Source organism: Helianthus annuus, chromosome 13, assembly GCF_002127325.2.
Source record: "Helianthus annuus cultivar XRQ/B chromosome 13, HanXRQr2.0-SUNRISE, whole genome shotgun sequence".
In the NCBI taxonomy this organism is placed as follows: domain Eukaryota; kingdom Viridiplantae; phylum Streptophyta; class Magnoliopsida; order Asterales; family Asteraceae; genus Helianthus; species Helianthus annuus.
In genome coordinates this window covers 102,607,026-102,622,977 of record NC_035445.2, presented here as the reverse complement: position 1 = coordinate 102,622,977, position 15,952 = coordinate 102,607,026, and the positions used below count along the sequence as shown (strand labels likewise).

Sequence of the window (15,952 nt, the reverse complement as noted above, 5' to 3'; positions counted from 1 at the left end):
CTTAGCAAATTTAAATCGGGCGACATTGTCGAAATTTCTCGAACTTCGCTCGACGCTCGCTCAGAATATTTATTGCTCGAAAAACGCTCGCTTGATTTGAGGCTCGGTTTTAAATGAGCTGCTCTGCTCGGTTCGATTTGTAAACGAGCTAAGCACGAACAAAGGTCCGCTCGGTTCGGCTCGGCTCGTGAACAGCCCTAGAATAAAGTATAACTAAAGGTAGAGTGAGAAAGAAATATAAACGATCGCATAACAACTATCAGATGTATCATATTTAAAACAAATAAATCTCTAATGTTATTATAAGACTACGTGTTGCGCTTTAACACCACTATCCAAGGCAGCCAATAACGCCACATAGCGTTAAAAGAGGGGGGGGGGGGGGGGGGGGGGGGAGACCATATGAGATAAGTCTAAAAATATAATAAAAAAATAGTTGTCACCAACCAACCCCAAAGGCAGGCAGCCCACAAGAACACAAGTGGGCTAAATGCGTTGACGAACGATTTCACATTGAATCTTCTAACCCTAAAAAATCTTACCCCCTTTGCAATCTTCGCCTCAAGATAACACCACCTCCGATCAATCATCCACTCTCTCTCTTTCGCTCTCTCTCTACAAGTTTAGTTTCTTCTTCTTCTTCTTCTTCTTAAACCTTCTCCCTTCTGGGATTTAGGAGGAGAGAGAAGAAGAAGATTCTGTCTTTCTTTCTTACATACATGATATTAGATCACATTTTCTTTCATTAATTCATTCATTCATACGATGGAGCACCAAAATTCAGTCTCACTAGAGGATTCTTACGCTTCGATTCCGGTCGATCCCTTCTTGGTTGAGGCTCTTCAGAACCCTCGTCATCGTCTCACCAGTAAGTTCTTTTTTTTTAAATTAAAAAGTTTGAATTTTGTTATGGCTTATGTTGTTTAGATGCTGATTTGTTGATCTAATGGTTTTGTTTGTTGGGATAATTATGGTGTTTGATGACTAGGGTTAGTTGAGTTGTTGGATTTTAAGTTATAGATCTGCTATGTTAGATGCTTGATGTTAAGAATAATAATAATAATAAGAGTAAATTACAAAAATCGTCGTTTATATCACTTATTGCAAACTGTGTCCTTTGTCTTTAATAATTACAGAAAACGTACTCGATGTTTGCAAACCCTTTCAAGTTATGTCCTTTAACCCTAACTCAGTTAATTTTTGTGGTTAAATCTGATCAAATGGACCCCACGTAAGGCTATTTTTGCGGTTAAATCTGACCAAATGGACCCCACATGAGAGTAAAATGACCAAAATACTCTCATGTGGGGTCTATTTGATCAGATTTAACCACAAAAAAATTAACTGACTTAGGGCTAAAGGACATAACTTGCAAGTGTTTGCAAACATCGAGTACGTTTTCTGTAATTATTGAAGATAAAGGACACAATTTGCAATAAGTGACATACATAAAAGACGATTTTTGTAGTTTACTCTAATAATAATATTATGGGTGGTTTCACTAATTGTCATTGTTGAAGAAGTTGCATACTTCAATTTGTGTTTTTGAATGATGGGTTTGGTATTATTCCCTATGCATTTATAGCGGTTCAAAATCAAATATCCCTAGATATTTGAGATATAGGTTATCGCGGTGGGATATCGGTAATTTTAATATCATGCAGAATTTGTATATATATATATATATAAAACGTAAAACATAATATATATATAATATTAATAGTGATAGTAAAGTCAAAAAATCAAATTGCCAATATTTGAATTATGATTTAATCGTAAGCCATGAAATCTTCCTTCGAGTCCACATCGATAAAGGCATCCAAATAACGGTCAATAGATTTTGAACCGATATCCCACCGATATTAACTACATAGGGTAAACCATAGTTGTCGATAGCGAATAGCGACAAATAGCGACGGTATTTTATAAATAGTGATTACACTAGAAAAAGAATTTAGAAAATTTTGATATGTATATTACATCAAAATACCCTTGTATATATGCTATTTTACATGTATATTTAACAAAAACCTAAAAATCCAGCTATTTTATAGCTATATCTAATTGCTATTTACATCAAAAAAAATGTCGCTAAATACTCTATTGGTCGCTATGACCCATATAGCGACACTTGGTCGCTTGGCTACATAGCGCGCTATAGTGGTCGCTATAGCCGCTATTGACAACTATGGGGTAAACCCAATCAGATTATGAAACAGATCTCTTTTTTTATTGGGATATTTTAGAAAGTAGTGTTTTTATTGGAGGTTAGACTCGTAATAGTCGAGATTTAATTCTCGGACGGAAAAGGATGAAAATGTGCAAATATAATAGGCATTGAATAAATGCAGATGCTGCTGTTTTTGAACCACCCTTGAACCTTATGATTACTTTAGTAATGATGGATTTATTAAGGTGGTGTTTGGGGTTGCTTATTTTGTATCTTGACTTTCTGCTTGTTGTTATTGGGATTATTAGATTGGGCATAGTTGTCAATAGCGGCTATAGTGACCGCTATAGCGCGCTATGTAGCGAGGCGACCAAGTGTCGCTATCTGGGTCATAGCGACCAATAGCGTGAATAGCGACAATTAGTTTTTTTTTTTTTTCTATGTAAATAGCAATTAGATATAGCTATAAAATAGCTAGATTTATAGGTTTTTGTTAAATATACATGTAAAATAGCATATATATACCAAGGTAATTTGATATCATGGTTTAAAAAGGCTTTCCGAGGCCCGCCTCGAGGCTTACGCCTCGGCTGAGGCTATGAAAAAACGCCTTAGAGGCTTAGCCTCATAGGGGTCAACTGAAACCTAGGCCTCAGTCATCCGAGGCTTTCTGAGGCTGTCTGAGGCGCTGAGGCAGTGAGGCGAGGCGGTAAGGCTTAAGCCTCACTAGACCTTGTGAAAATTGATAAAAATTAGGTTTTCTGGACTTTATTTTAGCCCATTTAATGTTTATTGGGCTTAATTGGTGGGCCAACCCAATAGTTCACTTAAAAAACATCTATAAGGTTAAAAAACCTAACCACTTACACAGTACGTAGAATAGAATCATGTCTGATGTAAAATAGGAGATTAAAACAAAATTATATAAAGAAGACGAATCTAAAAGATGATGAAGACCCGATTGTTGCCAATGATGTTTTGTCGGATGACGACTGGATAGCTAACGCAAGTGGGGATGAAGATGGCATTGGTGGAGTTGGCCGGTCAAATGAGGAAGAAGGGGTGAGAATTCATCATCTAGGAGGAAAAGGAAAAGAGTTACTAATTTGGTTGATGAAGATGACAATGACAATCTAAATACGCCAGATGAAAACTTTGAGGATGATGATGCGGAGGAAAACGAGTACTATGATACTTAGATGTCATAACATTACTAATTTAATTTGTTCGAACTATTTTATGATGTTTGTTTTACGTTAAACCTTGCTTGTTGAACTATTTTCTATTTATGATGTTTGTTTTATGTTAATTTCTGATATTTATGAGATATATATATTTTCTTATTCTTTTTTAATAATGTTTCGAGGCTTACGCCTCGACCTGCCTCAAGGCTTACGCCTCGTGAGGCTAAGGGAAAACGCCTCAATACCCGTTTCAGCCTTTTTAAACCTTGTTTGATATAATATACATATACAAATTTTCAAAATTCTTTTTCTAGTGTATCGCTATTTATAAAATAGCGGTCGCTATTTGTCGCTATTCGCTATTAACAACTATGAGATTGGGGGCAATTGTCAATTTTGAATTTTGTTTGTTCTTATGCAGTTAATATCGGTGATATATCGGTCCCTTAGTAAAATATCGGTGTCAAATATTGGTACCGATATTGACTGATATTTGATCGATATAACCGATATATCATCTATATTTGACCGATATAACCGATATATCACTGAATTATTGGTGTTAAATTGCTATATATATAAATTCTGCATTATATTATATTAAAATTACCGATATCTCACCGAGATAACCTATATTTCAAATATCGGTCCTTGACCGATATCTGATATTTTACCGCATTAACTGCATAGGTTTGTTCTAGCTGTTTGATGACTAAGGTTAGCAGAGTTATTGTCTTATTAAGATTATATTCGGTGCGTTAGATGCTTGATATTTAATAATACGATGGCTTGACTGATTGCCTCACCAATTGTCATTGTTAATGTAGTTGCATACCTCAAGTTGTGATTTTGAATGACGGGTTTGAAATTTGGTAGTCCAAATGTGTGCATAAGATTTTGAACTAGATTTTTTTATATTGGATAATCCATAGAAAGTAGTGTTTTTATGGAAATTTAAACCATTTTAGTCGAAATTAAATTCACTGACATTGAACAAATGCAGCAGCTGCCGCTTTTGAACCTTGGTTTTAAAAAGCGATAGGCGCACAAAAGCGACGGGGTCTAAAATTGAGGCGCAAAGCGCAAAAGCGGTGGGCTTTTCGTAACCGAGGCGCAAGGTGTTTATATAATTTTTTTTATATATCCCATACATATCCCATAGGTTTTTAGCTTCTTTTAACTAAAATATAGCTATAAATAAGGCTTTTATACCGTTTTACTTACATGTACAAGTCAAAAAACCCAAGGTACAACTTTTTTCTGCAGAAAAACGCCTCAGATACATGAGGCGCGCGCCTCAGGCCAAAAAGCCCCCCAAAAAACCGAAAAATCTGCGCCTTTTGGGCGCTTCTTGTAATTACACAAGGTGCTGAGCCACTGAGCGAAAAAGCCCGAGAAGCTGCGCCTTACGTCTAGGCGCGCCTCAGGCGCGCTTTTTTAAAACCAAGTTTTGAACCACCCTTGAACTTCGAGATTACTTTACTAATGATAGAATAATTAAGGTGGTGTTTGGGATTGTTTATTAAAGCTGTTTACTTGCTTGTTTACTTTTGCCCTAATTTCTTGTTTTTGGATACTGATTTATTGGTCTATTGGTTTTGTTTGTTGTTATTGGGATTATACATCGGGGGCGATAGTTAATTTTGAATTTTTATTGTTCTAGCTGTTCGATGACTAGGGTTAGCAGAGTTTTTGTCTTATAAGATTAGATCAGATGTATTTGATGTTTGTATTAATAATAATATTATTACGAATTGTCTGACATATTGAGCTTATACGGTTTTCTAATATTCAATTTGTATTGTCTTGATTATTTCAGTTCTTAGAATGGAACTTGACATACAAAAATTCATCCAAAACACCGAAAAACAACACTTCGAGTTCCAACATTTCCCAACGTCATATCTCCGTCTAGCGGCACATCGCGTTGCACAACACTACGGTCTTCAAACCATGGTTCTTGACAACTTTTCAGACGGTCAAGCACCCCGTATTTTGGTCAAACGGTTATCCGAAACTAAACAACCCGCAGTCTGCTTATCAGAAGTACCTGCTAAATTCTCAGAAAACGATAAACACAACCAGACCAAAATCGTGTTGAAACCGAGGCCGAAATTGTTGTCGGATGGAATGAATGTGGGTATGAAATCGAATTCGGTAAAGACGGTTGAAGAACGAAAAGAGGATTATGATCGGGCCCGGGCCCGTATTTTTAGCCCGCAGTCGGAGGGTGTACCGTCAAGGACTAATTCGGATGGAAAGAGTTCGTGTAATTTTAGTGGTGATGAAAATGACGGGATTAATAACCCGGTTATTGACGGAAGTACTTCTTGTGTAGCGATTCTTAGAGATAGGGAGAAGGATTTAACCGATCCGGATTATGATCGGAGTTATGATCGGTATGTCTTCTTAAATTTAATTTAGAAACCTGTTTTAATGTATATATCGGTGGGAAAAGGGCGGGTTTAATGTATATATTGGTGTCATGCATCTCTTGTTTTTTTTTTTTTCTTTTTTAAATAAAAAAGGTTATTTTATATTTTTATGAAGTATGATTAATTGGTTACTATTACAAAAATAATTTTAAGTTTCTGAAATAAAATGATTTAGGGGATTGTAAGCATAAGAAGTGTGCTTTGGTGACTTTCAACTCGTTTTTCTTATAGCTTGTTAGACTATGTTCTTATTATATTAGACAAACTTATTATTGTAGAGGGTATCTAATTGTAATTAGCAACTCTATATATAGGGCTTTGTTTTCTCTATATTTGAGACATAATAACAGATATCCTTTTCACGTAGTTTGATTTGGTATCAGAGCAAATCAAACCTGCGGCCAAAAAAAAAAAAAAAACCCTACTGCCGCCAAATCAAACCTGCGGCCAAAAAAACCCTACTACCGCCAAATCAACTCCAGGCAATCAATCCTCTCTGATTACTCATGGCAGCCATTCTCACCTTCAGCAATCAAGAAAAGACTACCCACAACTCTCATAAATTTGCCTTTACCCTAAAACCTACAAATTATGGTTACTGGAGATCAATGATTGAGTCTTTCCTCACTTCTCACAACTTATTTGGCTATGTAGATGGCACTATTCGTTGTCCAGAACAGAAGGTCACCAACGAATCTGCCACAACCGACAACCCAAGTTATCTTCCATGGGTTTCTAATGATGCCCATATTCGTATGCTTCTTATTTCTACTGTTTCTGAGGATTCGTTTCAGCACATCCAGGGCAAAACGTCACGTGAAGTTTGGCTATCCTTAGAACGGGCATATGCCCCTGTCACATCTTCCCATGAATTCACCCTTAAAAATCAGTTACTTCGGATCACCATGAAGGGTGATGAAAAACCCGCTGACTACCTCAGCCGAGCACAGGAGTATGCAACCGCCCTGGCTAATATAGGTGAACCAATGAAAGATAAAGACCTTGTTATGCTCACTCTCGCAGGACTTCGAGAGGAATATAATGGCCTTAAAGCTAACCTTCTCGCTCGTTCTCCTCCAGTTAACTTTAACGAGCTTCACGGACTGTTGAGTGATCATGATTACATGATCACAAGACTCTTGGCCTCGAACCCGCAGGTTCCACAGGCTCTTTTAGCCACGTCTGCACCAGGCCAGCAGCCTTTTATGGCTGCTGTACCACCCTTATCACAGTTGGGTTATCAACAGCCCAATGTGGACTCGATTCAACAGCAGCTTAATAATCTTCAGTTAATGGCATCTCAGTTGGGTTATCAACTTAGTCCTGCAGCCTCTCCCCAACCACAGGCTTACTTTGCCCCTCGGTCATCCAACAACAGCCGAGGTAATCGTAGTGCGCGTGGTTCATCTCGTGGCAATTCTCGGGCAGCTTCAAATTCTCGCAATCGGGACTCTACAAGCAGCCGTCAATTTGCTTGGGCCTCCACTCAAAACACAGTATATGGTCATTGCAATCGTTGTGGGATAGGTCATCTACCCTCCCAATGTCCTAATCAACCTCGTGCCACAACTCAGGCCAATTATGCAAGTTACTCAGATGCTACCTCTCGATCCAGTTCATGGAAACCCGACACTGGTGCCAATAGTCATGCCACTCCAGATCTATCTAGCATGGACAACTCGGAGGCCTACTTTGGTAAGGATTCTTTACTTGTTGGTAACGGTGACTCTTTACCTATCTTTCACATTGGATCCACCTCTTTTGCCTCCCCTCACAAAACCTTTAAATTATCAAATATCCTCCATGTTCCTAAACTTAAACAAAACCTTTTATCCGTCCAAAAATTTTGTCAAGATAATGATGTTTATTTTGAATTTCACTCCTCTTATTTTGTTGTGAAGGACGAGTCTACACGCACTACCCTCCTAACGGGCCCCAGTGAACAGGGATTGTACTCCATCCGTCTTCCTCAACTCAAGACCTTACCCAAAGTTGCATTCACTGCTGTCAAAGCGTCTTCCAACACTTGGCATCAACGACTGGGACATCCACATGCTCAAGTTTTTCATTCTATTATTTCAAATTGTTCTTTACCTGTTTCGGACAAGTTTTCCAACAATTTATGTTCTTCATGTCAATTAGGCAAATCTTCTAAATTATCATTGTCAGACTCTACGTTTCGTAGTAAAAATGTTTTGGATCTTGTTTATTGCGATGTTTGGGGTCCTTCCCCTACGCCTTCTTGTGACGGTTATCGTTTTTTTTTGTTATGTGTTGATCATCATACGCGATACATGTGGTTTTATCCTTTAGTTCATAAGTTTGATGTTTACACAGTGCTAACAAATTTGAACGCCAATTTAACACAAAGTTGAAGTCCATTCAATCCGATTGGGGGGGAGAATTTCGCACGCTTACTTCTTTTTGCCAAAATCTTGGTATCATTCATCGACGCTCATGCCCACACACAAGCGAACAAAACGGCTTCGTTGAGCGTCGTCATCGTCATGTTGTGGAAACTGGTCTTACCCTCTTGGCCCAGTCCAATCTTCCTCAACGCTTCTGGCACTTTGCATTTGAAACAGCTGTTTACTTAATTAATCGTTTACCTTCTCGTGTCTCCTCCAACAAATCTCCCTTTGAACACATATTTAAACGCAAACCTGATTACTCGTTCCTTCGTGTCTTTGGATGTCAATGTTTTCCCTATCTTCATCCTTACAATCGACACAAGATTGATTTTCGATCTACCCCGTGTGTCTTCCTTGGATATAGCCCTGTTCACCATGGTTACCGCTGCTTTGACCCATCCATCGAAAGAACATACATTGCTCGCCATGTTCGTTTCAACGAGCATGTTTTTCCATACCATAAACCTACACCTACCCCAACCCCACTACCTTCCGACTCCCCGTATGTATCTATTTTCCCTCAACCTCCACCCGGTTTCACAACCGAGCCTACTCAAACGACACCCCAACCTCCTCAACCAACCCAACCATCTACATCATCGCCATCCGATCCACCATCACCAAACCCCACCATCCCACCTCCGGCACCCAGGACTCGTCCTCCTAATCTTCGTCCTAATCCCAAACAACCTGCCCGTTATGATCCCGCTGCTTACACTGCCACCACCCACCCTGCTATACCTACTACACCCACATCCTTTACCGTTGCTAACAAGTCTTTAGAATGGCGCCATGCTATGGCCGACGAATTGGCTGCGCTACATAGAAATGGGACGTGGACACTAGTGCCTCCTGTACCCAATACTAACGTTGTTGATTGTAAGTGGGTTTACAGGTTAAAAACAGATCAGGATGGCAATCTTAGCAGGTACAAGGCCCGTCTTGTTGCAAAGGGCTTTCATCAACAACATGGTGTTGATTATAACGAGACCTTCAGCCCAGTTATCAAACCTGCTACTATTAGAACTGTCTTATCTTTGGCAGTCACAAACAAATGGTCTTTGAGACAACTGGATATTCAAACCGCTTTCTTACATGGTGATCTTAAGGAAACAGTTTACATGCGCCAACCCCCAGGTTTTGTTGACCCTACCAGGCCTGATTATGTGTGTTTATTGAACAAATCTTTGTATGGGCTCAAACAAGCCCCCCGTGCATGGTTTACTAAGCTATCTACTGCTCTTCGTCAACTGGGCTTTTATGGGTCCAAAACTGACCCGTCGCTGTTTATTCTCAACTCATCGGGCACGCTTGTTTATCTGCTTGTGTATGTTGATGACATTATAATCACTGGCAATAATCAGGGCGCTATCACCAGCATTGTTGAGCGTCTTAACTCTCTCTTTGCTCTTACGAATATGGGTCAGCTACATTATTTTTTGGGAATTGAGGTTATTCATCACCGTGCGGATCTGGTCCTTTCTCAACGGACATATGTGCTTGACATTCTTCAGCGTGCTGGTCTTGCAGATTGTAAACCCGTTTCCTCTCCTATGGCTACTTCTCAAGTGTTGTTACCTGATGATAGTCCTCTGCTTGATGATCCTTCCCGATACAGACAGACTGTCGGGGCTCTTCAATATGCCACTTTGTCTCGTCCCGATATAGCCTTTGCCGTTAACAAAGTTTGTCAGTTTATGCATGCTCCTACCGAGAATCATTGGGCTGCTGTGAAACGAATTTTACGTTATCTAAAAGGCACGGTCAACTATGGTTTATTGTTTCGTCACAACACGGGTTATCAGCTGCAAGCTTTCTCTGACGCTAATTGGACTTCTACTCTTACTGCTTTTTCGGATTCTGACTGGGCTGGTTGCCCAATCGATCGTCGATCCACGGGGGGATATGCTATCTACTTGGGATCCAATCTCATCTCTTGGTCTGCAAAAAAACAACGAACTGTCTCTCGATCTTCAACAGAATCCGAATACAAGGCAATAGCTGATACTGTTGCAGAACTGATTTGGTTAAAGTCTCTCCTTCGTGAACTCGGTTTGGATAGCAAGGCACCCACACTCTGGTGTGACAATCTTGGTGCAACCTACCTTTCTGCCAATCCGGTTTTTCATGCCCGTACGAAGCACGTTGAAGTTGATTATCATTTTGTTCGTGAACAAGTTACTCAAGGAGAGCTAGATATCAAATTCATCTCAACTGATGACCAAATCGCTGATATCTTTACGAAGCCCTTGTCATCACAAAGACTTGAGTTTCTACGGTCCAAGTTGCAAGTCGTTCCCCGCCCTCAACTTGCGGGGGAATGTTAGACTATGTTCTTATTATATTAGACAAACTTATTATTGTAGAGGGTATCTAATTGTAATTAGCAACTCTATATATAGGGCTTTGTTTTCTCTATATTTGAGACATAATAACAGATATCCTTTTCACGTAGTTTGATTTAGCTAGTATTATTTAATTTGACCCATTAGGGATAAACCATAACTCGTATCGACCCATTTTTTAGCAAATGGGTCGGAATTGTTGTCTCTGATAAAATCTGAATCTTTAATACCTTTTTTAAGGATGGGAATAAATATGAAAAAAGTGTCGGGTCGGGTTGGGTGATGGGTCGAAATGGGTTTGGATTGACCTGCCTACATCTTATGTTCTCTTTTTGATTTTTACCGCATCAAACATGATAATAGAAACTATACTCTTTTAAGATAATAAAATAATTTTTGGAACGGTCTTAGGAGGTTGCAAGTGGTAGGTGCACTTTGGGCAACTTTTACTCATTTGGCCCATCTGACATTGTTTCATTATTAGCCAAAGTTTGCACTAGGGGTGTAACCGAGCCGAGCCGAGCTCGAGCTTTCCACTACTCGAGCTCAGCTGATCATGTTTTTGTTTGAACTCGAGCTTGGCTCTGTTCGAGCCTGCTCGTTTGAGAACAATCTCAAGCGAGCTAAAAGCCCAATTCGAGCTTGCTTCGATATAGCTTAAACGAGCCAAAGCTCGGCTTGCCAATGTTATTAGTTCAAATGGGCCTATGAAATAAGGGAAGTAATGTTGGATTGTTAGGAATTTGGGATTTTTAGAAATAGTTTATATTATATACATATATAAATAATTTGAAATTATGTTCGGGCGATCTTTGTACGTAAGCTCGAGCTCTGGCTCGTTCAAGCTTTTACTGATCTGATCCCGAGTAGATCTCAAGCCGTTACGCATCGTTTACACTCCTAGTTTGCTCTTCTAAACCATTATGCATTGGATGACTGTCAATCCGTATCGACCCATTTGATTTGTTTCGTTATAGTTTTTGTATAAATTTTACCCGTTTTATTCTTTAAATATTAAACACAAAATCGACTCAATTCATATGTAATGGTCTTAAATTGACCCTTCTAATGTAATGTGACTCAAATCTGTATGTTTGAATGATTTATTTAAATTATCGACGCTAGATGGAAAGATTATAAGATATATTAGCTGAAACGTTTTTAACTTTTTATAATTTATTATACAAAAATCAAGCTTTTAATTTCAATATATCATAATTGCAGGTACATGAGAAACTTGCCTGCAAATCAAGGGTTTAACTTGTTACCTTTGACGTTACCGAAATTCCAACCACCATCCGTCCAATACGATCCTGTAATCCCGCACATAGGTCAACCCCCAAACGGCCAGAGTCAAACACCCGTTGGCTATAGGAGCCCGGGTATAAGCCCATATCCGGTTGTTGGAATGAATCACATATCACGAGATGCTGTTTACATGCAATGGCCAACGCATTCCATGATGTATGCGCACACGTATGATCAGTTTAGACATGCTGTTATTCAGGTATAATATTAATCATGACTTATTTTATAATTATATTTATCGTTTATCAACTCAAAGGGGGTGTTTTAGACACCTTTTTATACCCGCTGCAAAAAAGTAACTTTAACTAAGTATATAGGATTAACATAAAGTTACCTATTTACCTCTTCTTTTAACAAATTTGAGCATTTTATACTTTTTTTACTACAGCCCATTATTATTATTATATATATATATAAAAGGATTCTTAGCTACAGTAAATTTTACCCTCTTTGTTTAAAGTTTAAACGCACCCCTCAACTTTTAGCATTAACACTTACACCCCCTCATTTTTTCTAAAAACTTTATAAATTATCATTTTGACCCCCTCGAGTTTTACATGCTTATTTTTATACACGGGTCGACATAAATTCAAGGTGGTTTACGTTCTTTTTATTAAAAAAACGAGTCATGTTAAATATATTATGTTTTCGTGCTTATTTTTATGGACGTATCCAGTTGGCGTACGTTTTGACGTAAATTTTGTTTGGAAACGAGTCGGGTCAGATATAATACGTTTTCGTTATACGATATAATAATATTTTGACACTATTGAGTTTTACATGCTTATTTTAATGTACGTATTGGTATTGGTATAAATTCAATTCGGTTTACGTTTCTATGTAGTTTTTTTTTTTTTTTTTTTTTTTTTTTGAAAATAAGTCATGTCAAAATAATACGTTTTTGTATTTATTTATATGGACGTATTTACTTGGTCTACAATATAATCGATAAGCAATTGCAAAAAAAATATTAGTATGCTCAAATTACGTGTAAATTGTGGACCCCACTTGGGAAATTAACTCTAGTTCTTTTATAAAGATTGCCCTTTTGACTTGCTAAATTTTATAAATTAAATCCTTCAAGGACAGGGCAAACTACATGAAGTTGAGATGAACTTTACATGTTTATTTTTTTATTACTAGTTTTTGCAACCAAGTTATAATATATTGCTAAGTATATAACGGCATATGACTGGATGCTTCGATAGCATGACTTTATTTTAAACTTTTTTATAAACTGCTGAAGGTGGCATCTTAAAACTATTGTTTAGTGTTTATTTATTCCGTGCTTAACGTTTTAAAAAATACAGTATAAAATGTGCTTGGTTTCCTAAAACTTGTAAAAAACTTTTTTTTCTTCTCATATAAGCATTATTTTTTCTATTGCAGAATCTATTAAAATTGGGTTGGTTGTTAAAATTGGTAATAAGCTTGCAGATTTTAAACACTTAAGTATCTGGATGTCAAAGTCTTTTTTTTTTTTTTAATTAAAATTGGTAATCTCGTTTCGATGTTTAGATGATCACTTTGAAATCTTTCATTCAAATAACCTGAATCTAATTTTTACTGATCATAGTGATTTCGCAACTATTGTAGCAGGCACCATTTTGTCAACAGCAGCCTTTAAGTTTCGATTACTCGCAAAACCGTTAGGCTCACGCTGGAGCTAAAAGATGGATCGATTTTGTTTTGTTTTGTTTTGTACTAGGAAATCATCTTGTTCCCTGTTTCAAAAACCTTTGTTTGATTCATGTTTTAATACACTAGTACGGTTATTATGGCAAATTCTATTATTCTTTCTACTTTGTAGTGAAGCTTTATGCATATACAACCATGCTTAGTAAAATCCCACAAATAGCGAAGCTATTGGTAGGGTCCGGGGAAGGTGGAATGTAGGCACATGTTACCTAACCCCTGAGGATAGAGATGTTGCTTCTAGCGAGACCATCAGCTCTAAAACACCCAATAAAACAATAATTAGCACAAGCTCTAAAACACCCAATAAAACAATAATTAGCACATGAGTGAGTACATATATGAAGCTACCAATTTAACTTGAGTGGTGACATAGTACATGGTAAACAAGACAAATATAACATCACAACAACCTATATACATAGATACAAGATGACAAACACATGTAAGTTTCACCTAACGCGTAAGTTTATCTGTGACAATGCACCACACTTAAAGACAGTTTGTACCCTCCTCTAGGAATGCTTAATCTTAATCATGTATTCACCAACTCCTATTATGGACCATGTTTTCGGAGAAGTGCAATCTTAGTAAATCTTGCCCAATATGTTCTTCTTAACTAAATTTGAGTCTGCCTCTACTCCCCCCCCCCCCCCCAAAGTGAGAGTTTCAACCACTCTAACTGGCTCTATTGTCTGCCTCTTCTTCACATGCTCAAACCATCTCAATCTTCCATCATTCATTATATATCTTATATCTTATCTGATATACTAGCTACTTCTAACCACTTTCTAAAACTTCATTTCTTATCTGGTCTAACCTTTTGTGCCCACACATTCAGCGTAGCATTCTCATCTCTGCTACCTCCATCTTATGTGCTTGTACTTTTTAACCCTAAAGCTTTATGCATATGGGTAGGTTTAATTTATTTTCCTTTATAATTTACTAGATAATTCCCCGTGAACTTCATAGGGTTAGACCATTTAAATAATCTATGCAACAAATGCAAAATAAAAAGACTATCTGAATTTCACGGGCAACAAAAATTAATTTATATTAATCTAATTATGTCGTTAAATAAAATAAAAAGAAATATTTTCAAACGTTATATTGTTTTATAATTGTTTTAAACTAATAGTTGTAGTTCAGATAAATTTTAACTTAATTGACAAAATTTGTAAAAAAACATGTATTAAACAATGTTTATTGACATAGTAAAGGACTCCATAAAAAATACTTAAAGAAAAATATCTAGCATAAACAAACAATTTGTATTATAAAATAAACTTATAAATGATTGCGTTCTCCTCAATGAATATTTAAAAAAATGTTTTGAAGTTCATTATATACCAAGTAATACATTTTAAGCATGGATTAATTAGTGTTATTATATTGGGTATAATTCGATAAAAAAATATATATTTTCCAGAAATGAAATCTTAACTAAACTTGGAAATCATTAGTAAATAAGTAATATTTTTAAAGTGGTAATTTATTGAGAAGTAATTTTTGTTTATTTTAGAAATTCGTTATTGTTTAACTAATTATTTATGCGTTATTTAAAAAAAAATTAAGTCATTTATTTATTATAAACACGACACATTATAAATGTTAGGTTTGACTATCAACAAAAATCTATTTACATGTTTGTATAAATAATATTAAAAGCAAATATCACCAATAAACACATAACCCAAATTATTTGTTTCAAAATTTTAAAATTTCAAAAATTTACATAATTGAATATTCAATAGAAATGAGTTTCATATAATATAAAATATATATTTTAAAATACAAAGCTAGTAAATAATAACTTGATTGGTCTTAAAGTTGCTAAGTTAGGATGTTAATAAATGATAATTACAAATTAAAGAAAAATTGAAATTGATTTACAAATTTGCAATAAATAAACACATTTCAAATTTCAAAAATACACACAACTAAATGTTTAATAAAAATGAGTTTCGTATAATATAACATGTATGCTTCAAAGATAAAAGTTAGTAAAATAATAACTTGATTGATCTTAATTTGCTCCATAATTATATTACCACAATAATAAAATCTTTTAGAAAGTTAATAAATGATAATTACAAATTAAAGAATGATTGAAATTCAATTAAATATCTGCTATTAATAAACAAATTTCAAATTCAAAATTTTAAAAATATAACTAACTAAATAATCAATAAAAATGCGTTCATATAATATAACATATATGTTTTAAAATAAAATTTCAGTAGAATACTAACTTTGTTGGTGCATATGTCTGTCGACTTCGTCTTGTATCTAGATAGGATAGAATGAAGCTCGGTAGCATAAAAGATAGAGATTTAGTGGTGTTGGACCATTTCGCACGAAATGGCAAGAGCCATTTCGCACGAAATGAACATTGTCCATCTCG

At 36.3% G+C, this 15,952-nt stretch overlaps 1 protein-coding gene across 2 annotated transcripts; it reads left to right on the top strand.

Annotated features, from left to right (window-relative positions):
• The first annotated feature begins 465 nt into the window (after positions 1–465).
• On the top strand, positions 466–13,655 carry LOC110898863. Of its 2 annotated transcripts, none has more exons than XM_022145720.2 (4): positions 466–868; positions 5,174–5,753; positions 11,770–12,052; positions 13,453–13,655. In XM_022145720.2, the coding sequence occupies exons 1-4, from the start codon at positions 766–768 to the stop codon at positions 13,504–13,506; spliced, it is 1,020 nt and encodes a 339-aa protein (XP_022001412.1). In that variant the 5' UTR covers positions 466–765; the 3' UTR covers positions 13,507–13,655. The 2 variants fall into 2 exon arrangements, with proteins under 2 accessions (XP_022001412.1, XP_022001411.1); XM_022145719.2 differs by having other exon boundaries at positions 13,450–13,655.
• The last annotated feature ends 2,297 nt before the right edge of the window (positions 13,656–15,952 follow it).

What these genes read in the sequence shown, in the direction of transcription:
- LOC110898863 (XM_022145719.2), top strand. Translation starts at nt 766, where the DNA reads ATGGAGCACCAAAATTCAGTCTCACTAGAGGATTCTTACGCTTCGATT. An exon ending in TATGATCGGAGTTATGATCG is followed by an intron (nt 5,754 to 11,769) that starts GTATGTCTTCTT and finishes TCATAATTGCAG; the next exon opens with GTACATGAGAAACTTGCCTG. An exon ending in TTAGACATGCTGTTATTCAG is followed by an intron (nt 12,053 to 13,449) that starts GTATAATATTAA and finishes CAACTATTGTAG; the next exon opens with CAGGCACCATTTTGTCAACA.